Source organism: Bos javanicus, chromosome 11, assembly GCF_032452875.1.
Source record: "Bos javanicus breed banteng chromosome 11, ARS-OSU_banteng_1.0, whole genome shotgun sequence".
Classification (NCBI taxonomy): domain Eukaryota; kingdom Metazoa; phylum Chordata; class Mammalia; order Artiodactyla; family Bovidae; genus Bos; species Bos javanicus.
In genome coordinates this window covers 100,136,007-100,155,824 of record NC_083878.1, presented here as the reverse complement: position 1 = coordinate 100,155,824, position 19,818 = coordinate 100,136,007, and the positions used below count along the sequence as shown (strand labels likewise).

The 19,818-nt window shown below is 43.8% G+C and overlaps 1 protein-coding gene across 12 annotated transcripts in view; it reads left to right on the top strand.

The window, feature by feature from the left end:
- Positions 1-248: 248 nt before the first annotated feature.
- The window catches only part of FNBP1 (formin binding protein 1), a 135,841-nt gene continuing 116,271 nt past the window's right edge, over positions 249-19,818 (top strand). For 11 of the 12 annotated variants that reach the window (XM_061433820.1, XM_061433813.1, XM_061433810.1 and 8 more), the window contains exon 1: positions 468-748. In XM_061433820.1, coding sequence (XP_061289804.1) covers positions 725-748 — 24 coding nt within the window. In that variant the 5' untranslated portion in view covers positions 468-724. Of the gene's footprint in view, positions 749-19,818 lie in introns of all 12 variants that reach the window. The other variant, XM_061433814.1, reaches the window with a different exon arrangement.

Below are 19,818 nucleotides of genomic sequence, written 5' to 3'. Positions count from 1 at the left end.
CAAGGCTGCGAAAGACCCCCGGGCCTCCAAGGCTTCCCGGGCGGTGGGGGAAAAGACCCGCTCGAGCTAGCTCTGATGGTTGAGCAACGAAAAGCATGGTCCTTAAATTCAAAGCGGCGCTCGGCGCAGGGGAGCAACCTCAGGCTACTCGGCGGAACCCCCGTAATAACAGAGGCCGGCTCCGTTCAGAGGCGAGTGGTTTGTCCCTAAGAGCACAGAGTGTGGCTGCTAATAAATAATTAAACAAAACAAAACAAAACAAAACAAACGGCAGCGGGGAGGACGGCGGCTCCAGGGGTCCCACCAGGGCCCCCGGCTTTCTCCAAGTCCTTCCGGACCCCTGGGCCATGCGGGCGGGGGGCTCCCGAGGGGAGGTTGGGCCGGGGGCGGGGCGCGCGCGTGCGTGAGCTGTCAGGCCGGCCCCGCCTCCGACGCCAGGCCCCGCCCCTCCCCTCCCCCGCCCCTCGCTCTCGGGTGTGGGGCGGGCGGGCGCTGCGGAGACCGCGGCTGCTGCTTCCTCGGGCCATTTTGCCGAGGAGCGACCGGGGAAGAGGACCGCCACGGAGACCCTAGGCGAGGAGCGGCGAGCCGGAGGAGGCGGCGGCCGCACGGAGCACGAACTTTCCTCGATCGCGGGGATCTCCCGGGGAGACGGGATCGCTGGGGAGGGGGACCGGAGAGCCGCGCCCCGCCGTGCGGCGCGCCCCTTCCCGCCCCCTGCACCATGAGCTGGGGCATCGAGCTCTGGGTGAGTGAGGGGCCGGGCCCGCGAGGATGCAGGGAGGTCGGGGAGCGGTGCCTGGTGCGCCTGGGCTGGGGGACGCGGGCCGGCCTGCCCCCGGTGGACGAGATCGCTTGCCGGTCGGGGGTCTCGGCGGCCCTGGCGGGAGGCGCAGGTCCGAGTGCCTCTCGTTGGCCTCGGCTTGAGCGGGAGGTGCGCGCCAGATTCGCCCTTCCGAGGTGAGGGGGGGCTGGTGTGAACCGCGCCCCCCGCCCCGGCGGCCAGAGCAGGGGCCGCTGGTGTGGGTCCCCTCCACGGCCCGAGAGGGGCACGCGGATCTGGGTCCCCGCACCTCCCGATCAGAGGCGCGGGCGGGACCCCCCTGTCTTCAGCGCGGCGGGCCGACTCAATGGGGGCGTGGAAGGCCGGGGATTTTCAGGGCTGCGTTAGGTATTCGGCGCCCAGACCCGCGGTCCCCTGCTGTCTCTCCAAGGAGGTGCGGGTGTGTCGGGCGCTCTCCCGGGGGGCGGGGCGGCCCTGGCGGGGCCGGATCCCAGGGCTTGGGTTTGGGGGTGCAGGGGTGAGTGAGAACTGGTGTCTTCCCTCTAGTGGCGAGGACGTTTGCCCTGTGGTGGTTTGGGGTGCGCTTGTGATTCTCCCGGGGCAACTCATATCTTGGATTTGATGGGATTGCGGCGTTCGGCCTGGAGGGGAGAGTAGTAGGAGTTAAGAGGGACGCCTTGCGTTGCCGCCTGCGGGAAGAGGCATTAGCGGGGTCAGTTTTGTATTTTTTAACCGCTGGGAGGAAAGAGTCTGAAATGCGGTAGGGAGCGCCCCGCCGGGATGTTTAACCCGGGGCGCGGATGGATAAACAAGCGGAGTGGTGTGTGCAAGCTCCTCTCTCCCCGGACCCGGATGCCAAGGCGGTACACTGGCGGTCCTGGGGAGGAGAGGCTGTGGCTTGTGGACTGGGGCTTGTTTTCCTCTGGATTCCTTGCTTCCTCTGGATTCCTAAGGAGATCTCTGGGCAAGCGATGGGCAGAGCGGAGTGCAGAGGAAGAAGGAGATGAAATCTCAGTTATTGCACCGAGACGTCCTCAAGATGAGACATTTCCCAGGAGGAACTCGAAAGTGCCTCCTTTCGGAATTCCATTTGTAAAGGGTGTGGAGAAGAAAGTGTGGGGTGGTGGTTGCTATCTGAGTGGAGGCCAAGAAATCTCACGTCAAAATAAAAGGTTAGAGCAGCTATAGAAACAGAGCGCATCCTCCCTTAATTAATTTTTTTTTCCTTTAATTGTTTTTACATAACCACTTCTTAGGCTCAGAAGCAGCTACTGTTATTGATACCAAAATCCTGAAGGCAGTAGTTTCCTTAAATGAGAATTCATTTTGTAAACATCCCCGGCTAAAAGGATCTCAAATTTTCGACTGATGTTTGCAAATATTCATTCTTAAAGTAGCAGATGGTCGTAAGTATTCATACACAGCCAATTAGGCAGAGTCTACCATTTTAAGTGTTGGATTTCTTTCCTCTTCAATTCCTTCTGCACTCCCTTTGCCTCTTTTTACCCTAGGGGGAACGAATCAGAATAAATTTTTATCAACAGAATAGAAATTTTGGCACAATTTTTATTTTCACTTGTTCAAACAAGAGAAAGGGTTTATTGGGAGGAGGGAATACAATATATTTCCAAGTGAAATAGGCTATAGTTTAGGGATTGAACACCATGGTGGCCATTTCATGGTGATGTTGGTGAATGTTATAGAAGGTGATCCAGAAAGGGGTGGGCGGTGGGATAGTAGTTATGAGGAAACACCAGATAAAATAGCCTCAATCCCCTGCGTTATTCTGTACACTTCTTTTGGCAGGTAGAGGGTGGAAAGGAAGGCAAAGGCAAGTTGTTGAAAATCAGTAGGAAATGGAATATATACAAGTACAAAGAAACCTTAGATTTGCTTCAAAAGAGTTTGGGGTGATAGTGGATGGGAATGGGAATGAAATGAAACTGCGCCAGAGCCGGTCACTGCTGACCTGGGGAATGGGTACAGGAAGGCTCGTGATACCAGGTTTTCTACTCTCTAGGACTGAAATTTCCTACAGTGAAAATAACTGGAAAAGATTTTTAAGGGAGAGGGTGTGTAAACTACTTGAAATTTTTTCTCACTTGTTAAGGTTTACGAGAAAGAACTAGTTATCTGTTGTCTCTAGGAAGCACCTGTCCATGAAGAGTTAAAAAAAAGAAAACAGCATTCTACTAGAGTATCGCCCTTTGCCCTTGAGTGGTTTAGAGGTTAATAGAGGGAAAAGAATGGAACTTGTAATTTGTACTAAGAGAAGTGCAAAATCTGAGTTTAAATTCCAAGAAGCATAAGGGCACCAAAATGTCTGTTTTCAGTTGCCTCATTTCATTAAAATTTGAGATTAAAAAAGAAAATTTAAAAAAAAAAAGAAGAAAAATGTGAGATTAAAAAATGAAGAATTCTGAAAAACGAACCTCCAGTTCTCTGGTGGTGAGAGACTGTGGTGTGGTGCATGGGGCGGCCTGGCAGAGCCCTGATTGAGGGTTTTCCTTGAATGGTGGCTGTGGAATTTTGCACAGGGGTAATGAGATAATGACGGTGCACTCAAGCCTAACTTGGCAGAACGATGCTTCTAGATGGAGAGAGATGGAGCTCTGGTTTGGATGGCCATGAGTTCTTTGCGACAGGTCTTTGCAGCTTTCATAGACCTTCACGAACGCCATCAGGTTTTACACATGTTTTAGGAACGCAAGTCAACGTCCCTATAGGCTTTTCAAAAGGACGTGTTTCTAACGTGCACTTCACATTAAAGTTCTGTTCTTAGCCACATCCTGCTTTGTAGACAGTAAAACCGTTCTCTTCTCTTTTTTCTTTTAACCTCTTCATCGGCATAAATTTTGATATTCCTGATAGTGAGAAATCAGGAAATGTCAGGAAGGTCTCATGCAATCATAAAAATGAACTCAAAACCCATGATTTGTAATAACTGTACTAGATTGTGTGAAAATTGGGGCTTTCTATTTTATACCAGTAGGTCGTAACAAAGTATAAAATGGATGATTTGAAGTGATGGGGTCATTACAGAGTATCGAGCAGATGGGAATAGAATGTAAAAAAGAGTGGATATATCAACTTATGTATGTGTGACTGATTCACTTTACTGCACAGCAGACACTAACAATATTGTAAATCAACTATACTCCAATAAATTAATTTAAAAATTAAAATTAATTTAAAAATTAAAAAATATAGTAATCAGGATATAATAAAATATTTCTGTACATCTCTTCCTAATTTGCATTTTAGTCAATTTTTAATTTTTTTATTGAATAGCTATTGTGTGTAAGACTGACAGGAGCCTGTGGTTTCGCTTTATATACTTCGAAGGGAATCTGCCTATTTCAGTGAAAGCATGTAAAATCGGGTTTAACTCTAGCCTGCAACCTCAAAGTCAAAAAAGAGATTTGTTTCCAAGATTAACCAAAATGCATTTACTCAAGACTGTGTTTAAAAGGTCATGTTAAGAGGCTATCTAGTTTGTACTGACTTGTTCAAGTTGTCTCTGGTCATTGGAGAAATGGCAAAGCAAGAATTTCTTTTGAATTTTTGGGGTTTTGTATCTGCATATTAAAAAGAAGTAAGGCATTACTGAAGTGTCAGCTCAACTTTTTATAAGCTTGATCATTAATGTGAAGTAAAAATAAATCCATTGGAAATTTTAACCTGCCTTACAATGGTCTACTCTTTGTGGCTAATAAATTACTAAGTGATATAATCTGTTTTTATCTCCTAGTGTTCTCTCTGCTATCTTTCTTTCTTTTGATGCTAATAAGAAATGGAATAGCCCAAAATAATAACAAGAAAGCAGAGACCCAACTAATACATATTGGTTAACATATTACTATGTTAAGCCACCTGTGTTGATGGTACTTAATTTTCTTTTAAACATATTGTTTTTAGAACAGTGCCAGGCATATAATGCTTTCCACAATTTGTTGGCTATAGTGACATTGATTGTGGTGTTCACTTTTAAGAGGCAGCAGTGAAAGTTGTCGACCAACTGGATCAGGAACAATACCTGCCTCACAGTAGTAGTTCAAGAAATAACTTATTGAATAAATGAATGAATCCTTTTTTTTCCCTCTTGTTTTAATATTTGCTGGTTTTTTTTTTTTTTTTTAATATTTACTTATTTTTTATTTGGCTGTGCTGGATCTCAGTTGCGGCATGCAGGATCTAGTTCCCTGACCAGTAGTCGAACCCGGGCCCCTGCATTGGGAGTGTGAAGTCTTAACCTCTGGACCACCAGGGAAGTCCCAACATTTGCTGTTTTAAAGTAATGGCAGGGTAGTTTTAATGCCTTTCTTTGCTTTGGCAGTGTAAAGATTAAAAAAAAAAATTCCAGGCACCTTTTTGTAAAAAGTAGACTATTAAAAAATTTTTTAATATATATTTATTTGCTTATTTACTTGGCTGTGCCAGGTCTTAGTCGTGGCTTGCACTCTTAATTGCAGCATTTGGGATCTAATTCCCTGACCAGGGATGAACTGGGGACCTCTGCATTGGGAGCTTGGAGTCTTAGACACTAGGCCACCAGGGAAATCCCAATAGACTACTTTTTAGAGCAGTTTTAGTTTCACAGTGAAAATGAGCAGAAGGTCCAGAGATTTCTCATATACTCCTTCCACACAAACACAGTCTAGACCTTTTTTTGTTTTTTGGCCACCCCAGAGACCTGTGTGCGGAAGCGTGTGTGCATGCTAAGTTGAGTCTCTTCGATGCTACGGACTGTAGCCTGCCAGGCTCCTCTGTCCGTGGGATTCTCCAGGCAAGCACCCCTGGAGGAGGGCCTGCGGAAGCGCGGAGTCTTAACCCCTGGACCTCCAGGGAAGTCCCTCTAGACATTTTTTTTTACCTTTAAAGTAGAGCTTGAAAAGTTGTCTCTTTTCTGTTGTTCATGTGGCTGATACCTGATGCATATGTGTGTGTTTATATAAGAACACTGTGTGTGTGTGTGTGTGTATGTGTGGACACGCTCCTGTGCGTGCTAAGTCACTCATTCTTATCCAACTCTTTCTGACCCTATGGACTGTACACCAGGCTCCTCTGTCCATGGGATTCTCCAGGCAAGGATACTGAAGTGGGTTGCCCTTCCCACCTCCAGGGGATCTTCCCAGCCCAGGGATGGAACCCCCATCTCTTGAATCTCCTACATTGGCAGGCAGATTCTTTATCACTGCACCTCCTGGGAAGCCCATAAAGAGCACTTTATAGTGTGTTAAAATTTCAAGCTAGACAATACTGATTCTTTTTTTTTAACATTGACGTAATTAACTAGTTGCAGGATTTGGAGAATTATTAGCTTTTCTCACTGCCCAGCACTCAATGGAGCAGAGTACTAACAACAGTTCATAGCTCTCCTCCAGCTCTTTTCTTCTTTAACCCTTCAGAGGTTTCTGTTTGGGATAAACACGGCAAGACTGACTTGGGAGACATCAATCCTGGAACTAGGGTGAGCAAAACCACCTCAAAAGACAGACCAAAAAAAAAAAAAAAATCAAATGTAGTTCTGTCAACCCCACCTCTCCATTAAAACAGGGTTTGCACCGTCTTCTCTGGATAGTAGATTTTTAAAAAATATTAATTTATTTTTTATCTTTATGTTCTGTAACTGAAGTATAGTTGATTTATAATGTTTCAGGTGTATAGCAAAGTGATCCAGTCATATATATATATTTCAGTCTCTTTTCCAGTATAGATTATTACACAATATTGAATGTAGTTCATACAGTAGGTCCTTGTTGTTTATCTATTTTATATATAGTAGTTTGTATCTGCTAATCTCAAACTCCTAATTTATCCCTCTGCTGACTCAATGGACATGAGTTTGAGCAAACTCCTTGAGATAGTGAAAGACAGGGAAGCCTGGAGTGCTGTAGTCCACGGGGTCACAAAGAGTCAAGACACGATTTAGCAACTGAACACCCTTCTCCTTTGGTCACCGTAGGGTCGTTCTCTATGTCTCCGAATCTATTTCTGTTTTTCTTTTTTTTTTGCCACACTGCTCAAGGCATGCATAATCTTAGTTCCCTGACCAGGGCTGTATCTGGAGCCGTAGTATTGAAAGCGCCGAGTCCTAGCCGTTGGGCTGTCAGGGAAGCCCCAGTCTATTTATGTCTTGTAGGTAAGTTCCTTTGTGTCATTTTTTAAAAATTCCACTTATAAGTAATATGATATTTGCCTCTCTGGTTCAGTCAGTTCAGTTCAGTTAGTCGCTCAGTCGTGTCCAACTCTTGGTGACCCCATGAATCGCAGCATGCCAGGCCTCCCTGTCCATCACCAACGCTCTGGTTAGTAGATATTAAACAAAACAGGGGAGATCTGGTGATTTTCTGGTTGACATTTACCCATCAGTTTGTTGCTTTCACCTTGTACTCAGATATCATCCTAAACCTGCATTTTGGTAGGTAAAGCTGTACTTCACTACCGTAAGCGGTTTTGCCTGTGCTTCCTGTGTGACTACATCAGAACTCTTGCTTTACATTTGTGCGACATGGAAAGTGCCTCTTGGAAGGACTGCTCAAGTGTCACCCACTTCCTCGCTAAGCTAATATTGTGTTTCCTGCAAGTATTACTCATACTTGTTTCATCAACACCGCCCACAGTTTAAAATAAAGCTTTATTTTGACACTTAAAAATTGCAAGCTACCAAGAATACATGTATGCCCTAGGAAATTAATCTAATTAGATTTTGGAATGTGGGTGTGAAGTCTTCTGGAATTAGTGTTTGTAATGAAATATTTGTTTCCTGATTTAGTAATATATAGTCTTAACGGCCTGAGCCTAGTGATGTGTCTGGTTAATGAATTCAAAAAGTCAATAAAGGGCCAAATGTGTTTATTATGTCAAAGAGTTAGTTGGGAATATACACATTTTTTTAATATTGATTCTTTTAACTCATAAATGTCATCTGTAAGACTCTGTGCTAACTTTCTGTAAATCTTAACAACCTCAATTGCCTAATACTAGAACTGGATTCATACCACCACCACCACCAAAAAAATAGATGAAACTTAAAATTTCCTGTTGCACAAATTATAAGATTTGTTCACCTCGAAACTGTAATATCACATTCACTATATTATGGTTTCTTTTTAAAACTTAGAACACACTATTCTAATAACTGGAATGAAATTTTTAATAAGAATTAATTCTTAGACTAAAGCTATGGTTTTAGTGTGTTAACAGTTCAGCAGCTACAGTTTCCACCTTTACTTCTCTACTCTACGGGTTGTAAAAATAGAAATAGATTATCATTGCATAAACTCTGTAGTTCTTGTAATAATTTCACGTGCACCATGCCTTAAAAACAGTTGAATTGGTGTCATCAACGTTGCTGATTATTATCATGCTGTATACCTCACACTTATTTTCTGTATGTCAATTATACCTTAATAAAACTGGAAGAAAAACAAAACCAAAGCAAAAAACAAAACACACTGCTGCTTACGGAGAGCATACCATGCCTCAGGTGCTGTGAAAGTTTGTTGTCCGTCATCTCATTGAATCTTCAGAAGAATCCAGTGAAGTTAAAAGTACCATTTGGGCCAGCATCTGAGAAGATTCTGAGATGGAACTAGGAATGCTGAGCTGTGTAGGGAAGGAACCACCTGTGAAAGGAAAAGGGAGTAATTGCGATTGGGCCGAGGGAGCCATCAGACCATAATGCTGCCTGAGAAAGTCTCCACCCGGCCAACGAGAAGCTCTAGAGCAAAGATTATCCATTCAGGGAGTCTCACGGTGGGCAGAAACGGCCAGGCCCTTGTACCACTGCCTTGCTCGTTCACTGGCAAAGGGCTACCCCAAGAACAATGTGACTTTGGCTCGGAAGACAAGGCAGACCCTAAAGGAAGCTGTCTGCTAACCACACCCTGTGCAGCTGGGCAGCAAGTCCTTTCTGGAAGAAGGATCTGAGTGGCACAGCTCTGCACTGACCACACCATCATTATCCTTTTACAAGAGAGGAAATCGAAGCACAGAACAAACAGTACGATAACTTAGCAAGTTCACAGAGCAGAAAGCAGAGATTCAATCCCAGGTCTGGGATGCTAGAGCTCTCCTCATCTTTCTTTCAAGTTAATACTTTCAGATGTTTTTGTTGTCGTTGTTGTCTATTTTATTTTTATTATTTATGTATTTTTATTTTTTTAACACCAAAACCATTTTCTATTGGGATACAGTCGATTGCCAGTGTTGTGATCGTTTCAGGCGAACAGGGAAGTTCAGCCACACGAATTTTAATTGTTTGAACTTCTTAATAGGAATTTTCAAACATACATAGAGAAAATACGATGAACCCCTCTGTACTCACCACCCAGCTTCAAGATTATCAGCGTTTTGGCATCTTTTTGCCCCCATGTGGTTTTTCCGGCCCTTCGGTCTTCACCAGCACACATCGCAAAACCTCTCTGCTGCCTCCTTTTCTGGGGAATCTGCAAAGAGCCCAAATTGTCCCTCCATCTTTTAAAGTGTGAAAACAGAGAGAACCAGCCTGTTCAGTGCTTGACACACCTTGATTAAGGGATTTAAATACATGCTTTCATAAACTAATAAGGACCCTGTGAGTTTGTTATTCACATTTTATAGACCAGACCCACCCAAACCATGAATACCAGTGCTGGAATGTTTTTTTTTTTTTTCTCCTAACACTAAACAAATGTGAGTTTTAAAAAATGTATCTTCTGTATTAGCAGCTCATAATCCCTCTTTCCCCAATTCAGTTCAGTTCAGTCGCTCAGTCGTGTCCGACTCTTTGCGGTCCCATGGACTGTGTCGCGACTGTGTCGCGACCCTGGCGACAGCACGCCAGGCCTCCGTGTCTATCACCAACTCCCGGAGTTTACTCAGACTCGTGTCTGTTGAGTCGGTGATGTCGTCCAACCATCTCGCCCTCTGTCGTCCCCTTCTCCCGCCTTCAATCTTTCCCAGCATCAAGGTCTTTTCAAATGAGTCAGTTCTTCGCATCAGGTGCCAAAGTATTGGAGTTTAACGTCTTTAACAGCTTTGACAGCTTTAACATCAGTCCCTCCAATGAATATGCAGGGCTGATTTCCTTTAGGGTAGACTGGTTGGATCTCCCTGCTGTCCCCATTACTCACTCGTGTTTCCCCAACCACTGATGGGGGTTTTGCTTTCTAAAGCATTTAATGTTACTCACGTTGAGAATCACTGAGAACTAATGACTCATAGTGCTGTGCTATAATCACAGCAGAAACCACTATGAACAAAGCTTCTGTTCTAGCAGGTGCTGCGTGCATGTCTAATGATCCCCCATTCCTGTAAATCTGAAGGTTATTTTTCTTTTTAAAGAAATTAATTTGTAAAGGTATGGTGAAAGAGAATGAAAGCGAAAGTCACTCAAAGTCGTGTCGGACTCTGCAACCCCATGGACTGTAGTCCATGGATTTCTCCGAGCCAGAATACCAGAGTGGGTAGCCTTTCCCTTCTCCAGGGGATCTTCCCAACCCAGGGATCGAACCCAGGTCTCCCGCATTGCAGGCGGATTCTTTACCAGCTGAGTCACAGGGAAGCCCTGTAAAGGTGTTATAATTTGTATCTATTAATTTGTATTACAATTAAATAAAGGTATTATTTTGTAAAGGGAGTATCAAGTTTCTGATCTGGGGTCTAACAAAATTATGTCTTGATGAAAAGTACTTTTAATGAAATTGAGACAGAGCAAAGAGAATTAGATACTGACCACTTTGCGGGTGATCTGGCCGTCCCAGGCAGCACCTCAAAGTTTTGGTTCCCTAGGAACAAGAAATTAAATATTTCCCTTCATTTCAACAGCAAAAAAAAAAAAAACCCAGCACCTTTACGGCAAGCTATACCCTTTGTACTTCTATCTGCACAACCAAACTGGACGGTTCCTGAAATGCAATAAAATACCTATAGGTCTTTGGGAGAAATGGTGTGGGCACACCCAGATGGATGAGAGGGCCTGGAAGCACTCAGCCAGGACTGCATGGCTTGCCCCATCCAGCATTTATTAGTGTTGGGCACATCTTTATCTCTGCTCCTCGTTTTCCTGATCTATCAATTGCTACGATGAAGCTTTGCCTTCACAAGAAAGTGCAAAGATGAGTACCTGCTTGCTTGTGAAGTGCTTCGAAATTGTTGGATGAGAGGGGATGGGTAAATACAAGTTAGGAGAGTCTTGTTGTTCAGTTGCTCGTGTCTGACTCTTTGTGACCCCATGGACTGCAGCACATCAGGCTTCCCTGTCCTTCACTACCTCCCAGCGTTTGCTCAAACCCATGTCCATTGAGTCAGTGATGCCATCCAACCACCTCATCCTCGGTCGGCCCCTTCTTCTCCTGCCTTCAGTCTTTCCTAGTATCAGCATCCTCTCTAGTAAGTCAGTTCTTCTCATCAGGTGGCCAAAGTATTGGAGCTTCAGCTTCAGTATCAGTCCTTCCAATGAAGATTCATGGTTGATTTCCTTTAAGATTGACTGGTTTGATCTCCTTGAAGTCCAAAGGACTCTCAGGAGTGTTCTCTAGCACCACAATTTGAAAGCATCAATTCTTCGCCGCTCAGCCTTCTTTACGGTCCAGCTAGAGTCTGGGGGAAGGTTAAAGGGGAAAAAAACAGACAAACCTGTTCCTTGGGAACAAATTGCAGAGTTCTCCTGCCGGAAGCTAGTCTCTGTTAAATGAACATTTCTAGTTTGCATGGCACAGGCTGTCCTTTGATTTAAAATTCTGTTTTCATGTTAACCATAAAATAAAATAACCTAATAGTAGGGAGAAGGCAATGGCACCCCATTCCAGTACTGTTGCCTGGAAAATCCCATGGATGGAGGAGCCTGGTAGGCTGCAGTCCATGGGGTCGCTAAGAGTCGGACACGAAAGTGAACGACTTCACTTTCACTTTCCACTTTCATGCCTTGGAGAAGGAAATGGCAACCCATTCCAGTGTTCTTGCCTGGAGAATCCCATGGACGGAGAAGCCTGGTAGGCTGCAGTCCATGGGGTCACATAGAGTCGGACACGACAGAAGCGACTTAGCAGCAGCAGCAGCAGCAGCAGCAATAGTAGGAAAGTGCCTGGAAATAAGTGCTTTGGAAAGGAAATCTGAATTATAGACTATGCATGCATGTTTATCTCTTTTCTTTAAGAGATAAGACTCTAACCATTCTAATTTTTTAGCAACATACTTGGATCGACTTAAGGTATAATCTTCATATTATCCCTCAGGTGGACATAATTCTTTGTGGCTGTTCTTACCATTTAAAAAAAAGTTCTGCCGAAGTCACATTGTCCTCCCCCCTCCCCTGCAGAAGCTGGGTGTTTGTTGCTTGAGGCAGCTAATGAATATTCTATATATCAGCTCAGTTTGAGACTGTTTTCTTCTTAGCAAAGAGAACTAAGAATTTTAAAAATGTTTGTGTTAGGACAGATACATATGAAAATGACAATGTTTGTGCAAAGAAAGTTGGATTTCATGAGTGTACATGTGTATGTAAAATATATTTTTCAGCATGACTCTGAATTTTTAAATTTAAAATTTACTTATCTTTAAAAGTAAAGCAATTATCCTTCAATTAAAAATAAATAAATTTAAAAAAACTTAGGTTATCTGTTTGCATTATTCAATTTTCAAAAGATACTAAGGTTACATGAAAAGTCTATCTATCATCTTAGGATAGATGTAACTCTTAATTGTCATTACCATTTTCAGCAAGAGGATCAGTGATGTTGGTGGCAAATAATTACGACTTTAGTAGATAAAGGAAGACACCAAAATTAGAAAAAAGTACATCAGACGAGGGAGACAAACACCTTGAAAGTGACTGAGACTTCATATTTTGTCCACAGTATCTATGTATTCTTTGAGCATCTGCTAAGTGCCAAGACAGTGTTCTTGCCCACTGGCTTGCAGTCTAGTCAGGGGACAGAAACATACATAGGAAATTGCAGTACAGTGTGATAAGAACTACGGAGAAGGCAGTGGTGGCCCACTCTAGTACTCTTGGCTGGAGAATCCCATGGATGAAAGAGCCTGGTGGGCTGCAGTCCATGGGGTCGCAAAGAGTCGGACACGACTGAGTGACTTCACTTTCGCTTTTCACTTTCATGCGTTGGAGAAGGAAATGGCAACCCACTCCAGTGTTCTTGCCTGGAGAATCCCAGGGACAGGGAAGCCTAGTGGGCTGCCGTCTATGGGGCCGCACAGAGTTGGACACGACTGAAGCGACTTAGCAGCAGCAGCAGGGGTAAGAACTAAGATAGAGTAAACTACCCAGAAACTTGTACATAGGAGTGTAACTCAGTTGGGGAAGAACTGGATCTATATCCTGTCCTGTAGGACTGGTAAGTTACACAGGTGAAGACAGGTGATCAGGTTGGGAGGGCGATCTGGACAGCCTTCCTGGAGGAGGGATTAAATGCCAGGTTCAAAGACCCACAAGTACAACAGAATGCCGAGCTCCAGAATGAACCGAGCCATGAAGAGAAGCCTGAAAAGGTAGACTGCGGCTGAAAACAGGTGAAGACAATGGCTTCACCTTGGGGACATAATAAGATATCCATCCTTGAACTGCTGAAAGCAATTGCTATGGGGCTAGTTCTTCAGTCTCCTTACGGCAGTGCAGAGAAGGTTGGAAAGCAGCGACAAAGCTGCGGGCCAGACTAGGCTTAATTGGCCTATTGGATTAATCCCCTGGTTTGGAGCAGAGAGCACCCTTTCACATTTTTCTAAGGGTGGCATCAATGACTCAGTGGCCATGAGTTTGAGCAAGCTCTGGGAGTTGGTGATGGACAGGGAAGCCTGGCGCGCTGCAGTCCATGGGATTGCAAAGAGTCGGACACGACTGAGCGACTGAATTGAACTGAAGCGTGGAATTGGTGTAAATGATTTGCCAGGGAGTCTTGTTGCCTAGGGAAGACCTGGCAGTGCACTTCATGTGTGGTGAGCCAGGGCATTGGAAGGATGAGGTCAATTCACTGCTTTGGCTAATGGGTTAAACAGTATATTGGCCTTAGTTCATTTTTGTTTTCTCTCCAGTTGGACACAAACTGCAAACCTACAGTCACTTCTTTCTTGCTGTCTCTTTGTTTGTGCTCAGTGCAACCTTGATGGGGCTACCGGGGTCTGCTTCTCAGCTCTTTTCACCTAACAGAATTGGTATTTTCAATCTGCGTTAGAGGTGACTCACATTAACCAAACTCCCAAGACTGATGCACAAACCAGAACGCAAAGTTTCAAATTTACAACGAGAAGTATATCTATGAGCAGACTAAGCTATTCATATTTGCTGAAGCGCACGTATTTCTTCCTGAAGGCTAATCTTTGTGGAAAGTTAAATTCTATACAAAGTTTCTTGGAGAGCATAAAATCAAAATAGAGTTGGAGGAATTTAATGGATTGTGACGCCAAGCAGTGGAAGCCTGAGGCATCTGTTTCTTCTAGAGAGGTAAATCTGCATTAAGGATAGAATGGAGTCTGTTTTGGGTTTCCCTCAGTGGCTCAGTGGTAAAGAATCCTCCTGCCAAGCAGGAGACACTGGTTTGATCCCTGGATTGGGAAGATCCCCTGGAGAAGGAAATGGCAATCCACTCCGGGATTCTTGCCTGGGACATCCCATGAGTCAGACACAACTGAGCGACTAAACAAGAGAGTCTGTTTTACTGATACTATGTAGATTATTCCCTTTCCTTTTATATTTCTTTAGACAGACTATAACGTATTAAGTCAGACTTTCTAAATTCTAATCTCTATTCCATCTTCCATCCCTGAGGATTCCATCAGGGTTTCCAGGTTGGGCGTTGGGTGTTCATCATCTTCTCCCTTCCCAGCATTCCCCAGGCTGGCACATCCAAGCATCTGTGCATTTAAAAGCTCTCCTAGGTAATTCTGATGTTGCTGAAGAAGCATGATTCAACACTAAGATTCCTTTTTCATACATCCTCAGTTTTTGCTCATTTTATCCTTTATAACAAGTTTAAAATCTAGCAATACTTTGGAGCTACTTTCTTACCCCGTTAACCACTTACAAGCATAATCATTCTAAGGTACTCTTTCTTTGAAGTTACATGACATGGTGTCACTTCTTTTTTAAAATGTTTATTTATTTAATTTCGGCTGAATGGGGACTTCATGGCCGCACGCGGGCTTCCTGCTCTGGATGCAGAGCGCGGGCTTCTCACTGCGGTGGTTTCTCTTGTTGCAGGCTCTAGGACACATGGGCTTCAGGAGTTGCTGCTCCCAGGCTCTAGAGCACAGGTTCCGCAGTTGTGATGAACAGGCTTATTTGCCCCGTAGCATGTGGAATCTCCCCCGACCTTGTCCCCTGCATGGGCAGTCAGACTCTTAGTGACTGGACCACCAGCGAAGTCAAGGTCTCTTTATTCCTTTTGGGTCTCTCACTGTGATTTATTCAGGCACCAGGTAAGTCATCATTCATTCATTCAGCAAGATTAATGACCACCTCCTATATGTCAGGCTTTGTTCTGGGCATCGGGAAAGGGACAATAAACCAAATGGTAAAAAACATTGCCCTCATATATGTGATCGAAGGGCAAGTGTAAGGGTATATCTAATGTATCCAATAACGATAAATGCCGTGGAGAAAAATAAGGCTGTGAGAGACTGAGAACAGGATTAAAGTTGACGGTGGCGGAGAGAGGGGGAAGAACAGAAGTTTAATGTTGGACATTTTGCCAGATGCTCTTAGATATCTAAGTATCTAGTTAAATATATGCATCTGGAGCTCTGGGCTCTGGGCTGTTTGGGTCTGTTTGGATCTGATTATTCAATATAAGGTTGGGGAATCAGAAAATTCTAAGCTCTTGACATGGTTATATTCCTACAAGCACTCTTATTTAACTTTAGAAAAACTGTCATAATATGCTGCCCTTTTGGACAGGGGCTGTGCTCTCTCTGCTCCACTGTTTGCCTTACTAAAAATCCAGACTTGCCTGGTGGTCCAGTGGTTAAGACCCCATGCTTCTAATGCAAGAGATGAGGTTTCAGTCCCTGGTCAAGGAACTAACATCACACATGCTGCGTGGCATGGCTAAAAACAAAAACGAAGACAAAAAAAAGAAAACCTTACTGAGAATCATAATGTGAGACTTGTGTTAGGTTAGGAGGGCATAGACTATTAAGAGTTGATTGGTTTTGTAAAATGTTATAGGAGCATAATAAACAGATCTGAAGCTTCGATAGGCGTAGAAGTAAAACTAATGTACCGATTCATAGATGAAAAAATAAAAGTAAATGGCCACTGATGGGCACTGAGTTTTTGGTAATAATCAGAAATTAATGTCACACATGCATCATTTTAATAAGCTTTTGCAGACAATCTGAGTTTCAATTGTACTTCTTTGAAAGCTCCGCGTGTGCTTTGGAGATGCTTAAAGAATGTTTATAATTATTCAGTTTGCATTCTGTTGACTTAGGGATCTCTCTCGTGCCTGATATATGGCCTAATATTCCCCTTTGCATTTCTCAGAGGTAGTTTAAAATATTAGATCACAAAATCAATCAGATTGGACGGGGTGGGGGGGTGGGGGGGTGGAGGGAGGGATTCTACTTCACACATGTGACAGGTTCTGTTTTGCAAGGATGACCACAATAGTATCTCCCATGCTACCTGCTCTTCCAATGTCACCTTGAGATTCCTCCCACTGAGGAGCGGGGGAAGGCTTCTGTCCCTTTCCCTTGACCCTAGGCAGAACCTTATGACTTCCTTGACCGGTAGAATATGGTAAAAGTGACGCCATGTTATTTCTGAAGCAGGATTGTAAATACACCAAATACACCATGCACTTTGGCCTTGCCCTTTGGGGATGGTTACTCTTAGAATTCAGCACCATACTGTTAGGAAGCCCAAGCAGCCCATGTTGTTGTTGTTGTTTTTCAGTCACTCAGTCGTGTCTGACTCTTTGCAACCCCATGGACTGCAGCATGCCAGGCTTCCCTGTCCATCACCAACTCCCGGAGCTCGCTCAAACTCATGTCCATCAAGTCAGTGATGCCATCCAACCATCTCATCCTCTGTCATCCCCTTCTCCTCCTGCCCTCAATTTTTCCCAGCATCAGAATCTTTTCCAGTGAGTTGGCATCAAGTGGCCAAAGTATTGGAGTTTCAGCTTCAGCATCAGTCCTTCCAATGAATAAGCTGTCCATGTAGAGAATCCATCTGGAGAAGTTAACTGTAGGGGTCCCAGCTGACAGCCCAACTGAGGGCTTGGCGAACAGTCATAATCAACAGCCAGCCTTAGGGAAGGGCATGCAGATGGTCATACCCTCTTGCAGTCAAGTCCCCACACACAGCCTTCAAGCCTTTCCAGTTGGGGTCCCAGCCATGGAGGATCAGAGACAAATTGTCCCTGTCAAACTGCTGGCCTAGAAATGATTCTTCCCCACTAAGGTTTAGGGGTGATTTCTTACACAATAACAAGTAAAACAATATCCTTGGGTGTCATGCTTGATAATAATACTACCGTTGTTCATTTACTTAAGAATAGAGCTACAGTTTGTCTTTTTCTTCTATCTAAAAATAAAATAAAATACCTTTCCAAAGAAATTCCTTAGAATAAGAAATCGAAAAGTTGAGGAACATTCAAGTAGTATTTATGCTTACTCTTTCTGAAGATGATGGGATAGGAAACAGAGAAGCTCTGACATGAAGACTTATAGGAGAAAATAAACTCCCTAAACTATGCTGTGCTTAGTCACTCAGTCATGTCCAGCTCTTTGCGACCCCATGGACTATAGCCTACCAGACTCCTTTGTCCATGGGGATTCTCCAGGCAAGAATACTGGAGTGGGTAGCCTTTCTCTTCTCCAGAGGATCTTCCCAACCCAGGGACCGAACCCAGGTCTCCCGCATTTCAGATGGATTCTTTACCATCTGAGCCACCAGGGAAGCCCAAGAATACTGGAGTGGGTACCTTATCCCTTCTCCAGGGAAACTTCCTGACCCAGAAATTGAACCAGGGTCTCCTGCATTGCAGGCGGATAGAGGAGAAAATAAACTCCTTAAACTAAATTTGTCCTAAGGTTCTTGTCATGAAATTGTCAACTTTGAATATGATGATACTGTGTCATTCTTTACCAAGCCTCAAGATTTTCTGCATTATTGTCACAGCCATGGACCCACAGAAGAGGACATTTCCCTGCAATTCCTTTTCATAGCAAATAGTTTTTCTAGTTTTTTCCCGCCTAAAATGCATCTTCTCTCCGTAAGCCATACCGATCCACTAAAGAAGTGTTATATAAGAAATATCAAGTAAAATGCCATGATTTCTGTTGCTTTAGTTGTGAAATAGAGTCAATATTCTGGAGGCAATGAACCTGTTAGACTAAAGCTAAGCAGATGCATCTTGTTGTCTGTCTGCTGCTCATTCATTCTGTCTTCATTCTCTGAGTGGACCACTTGGGCTTGATAGCCTCTAATGATTCCCTGGCGTGCTGCGATTCATGGGGTCACAAAGAGTCGGACATGACTGAGCGACTGAACTGAACTGACTGAACTGAATGATTGCTTAAAGTTCTTTTATTCTTAACAAGATTTCCACAATTTAGCCAGCGCCACATTGTTCAACAGCAAGGGACTGGATGGTGACGGCTTGGTTCATAACATGATACTAACTAGCTGAGTAATTGTGGACAAGTCATCCGACCTCGGTTCCTTCATCTGTAAAATGGGGAGAAGAGTGCCTGCCTTATGGGGGTACTGAGAACATTAAATGAGTTAATGAATACTTGGAGCAGTGAGTGTCTGACACAATAAGCTTTATGAGCGTTGTGTGTTGGTGTTCACCTTTCCGTGTTGTGACGATCTTGAGTTTTCTGTTGAGAAGAAACTAAATGAGTACTCCTTTCTGTGTTGGGGGTTTTGTTGAGGTGACCGATGAATTAGGTGTAAATTAGACCGCATGACCTCAGGCCCCTTCAAGTGTTCTAGGGTAATCTGAGTTCCAGGATCAATTGACCCTAGAGGTGGTTGTCCCAAGAGTAATGCTTCATAATACATGGAGAATACATCAAGGTCAATTATGGTCGGGTAACTACTTCCAAGGCTAGCAACTCTATTTAGAAATTTTACATACAGTTCCCACACTGGAGCTCAAAGAGATGCCAATAATTTTAATCGGAGGTTTGTAGAAGTTTCAACAGATCAAAAAGTGGCATGTAAATAGACTCATTAGACCCATTCCCTAAGTTGTCAGATGCTCTATACATGGATTGAATGTCTTGGGTGTGACTCCATACACAGAAATATCTGGGACTATTTTGCCAAACAAAAGCTTTTTGGCTGAGAAACCTGAAAGGCTGGATGTTAAACTTATTTTGTCACTTTGGTAGCTGCAGGTAAATAAGGTAGCTACATGAGATCATTCCAGGAAAACTTTTAGGCCGTCAATGCTTCGTTTCTAGATAAAAATATTCAGACACTGATAAAAATGAAATGCAGGTTGGCGACTTTTTTCTTCTTTACTTTCTGGATTATTTTTTGGTTTATGAAGTGCTAATAATTGAGAAAGTGGAAGGAACAGCCAGTCGAATGAGAAGGAAACCCTCCATTAGATGAGAGACACTGGGATAAAGAATGTTCCTGATAATTCCAAGCAGATCTACACATGCTTTGATTGTTGGAAGAAAGAAAAACTTAAAATTTTGTCATTTGCAGAAATGGGCCAAAAAAAAAAAGAAAGAAATGGGCAAAGGATCATCTCCATCAGCAGTGTTCAGTTAGGTGCCACCCATGTCCCATAGTCTGTAAAAAGATCTGTTTGATTAAAAAGAGATCAAGTTTGTTTGAGGTATAGACCCCACTCAGGTCACATGCTTGGAGTATGGGACTGGCTGTTAAACGATTGCAAACGTAGGCCAAGCTGAAGATTGTACGTATCTTGATTTTACAATGTGGCAGAGACCAGGGTAGCTCAAAGGGAGATTAGAGGATTTTCTACACTATTTACTTGGTCATCTTTGAACTGTGGGCTCATCCTGGGGACCAGGCAATCTCACATGGGATGAAAGGAAAGAAAGAAAGGGAG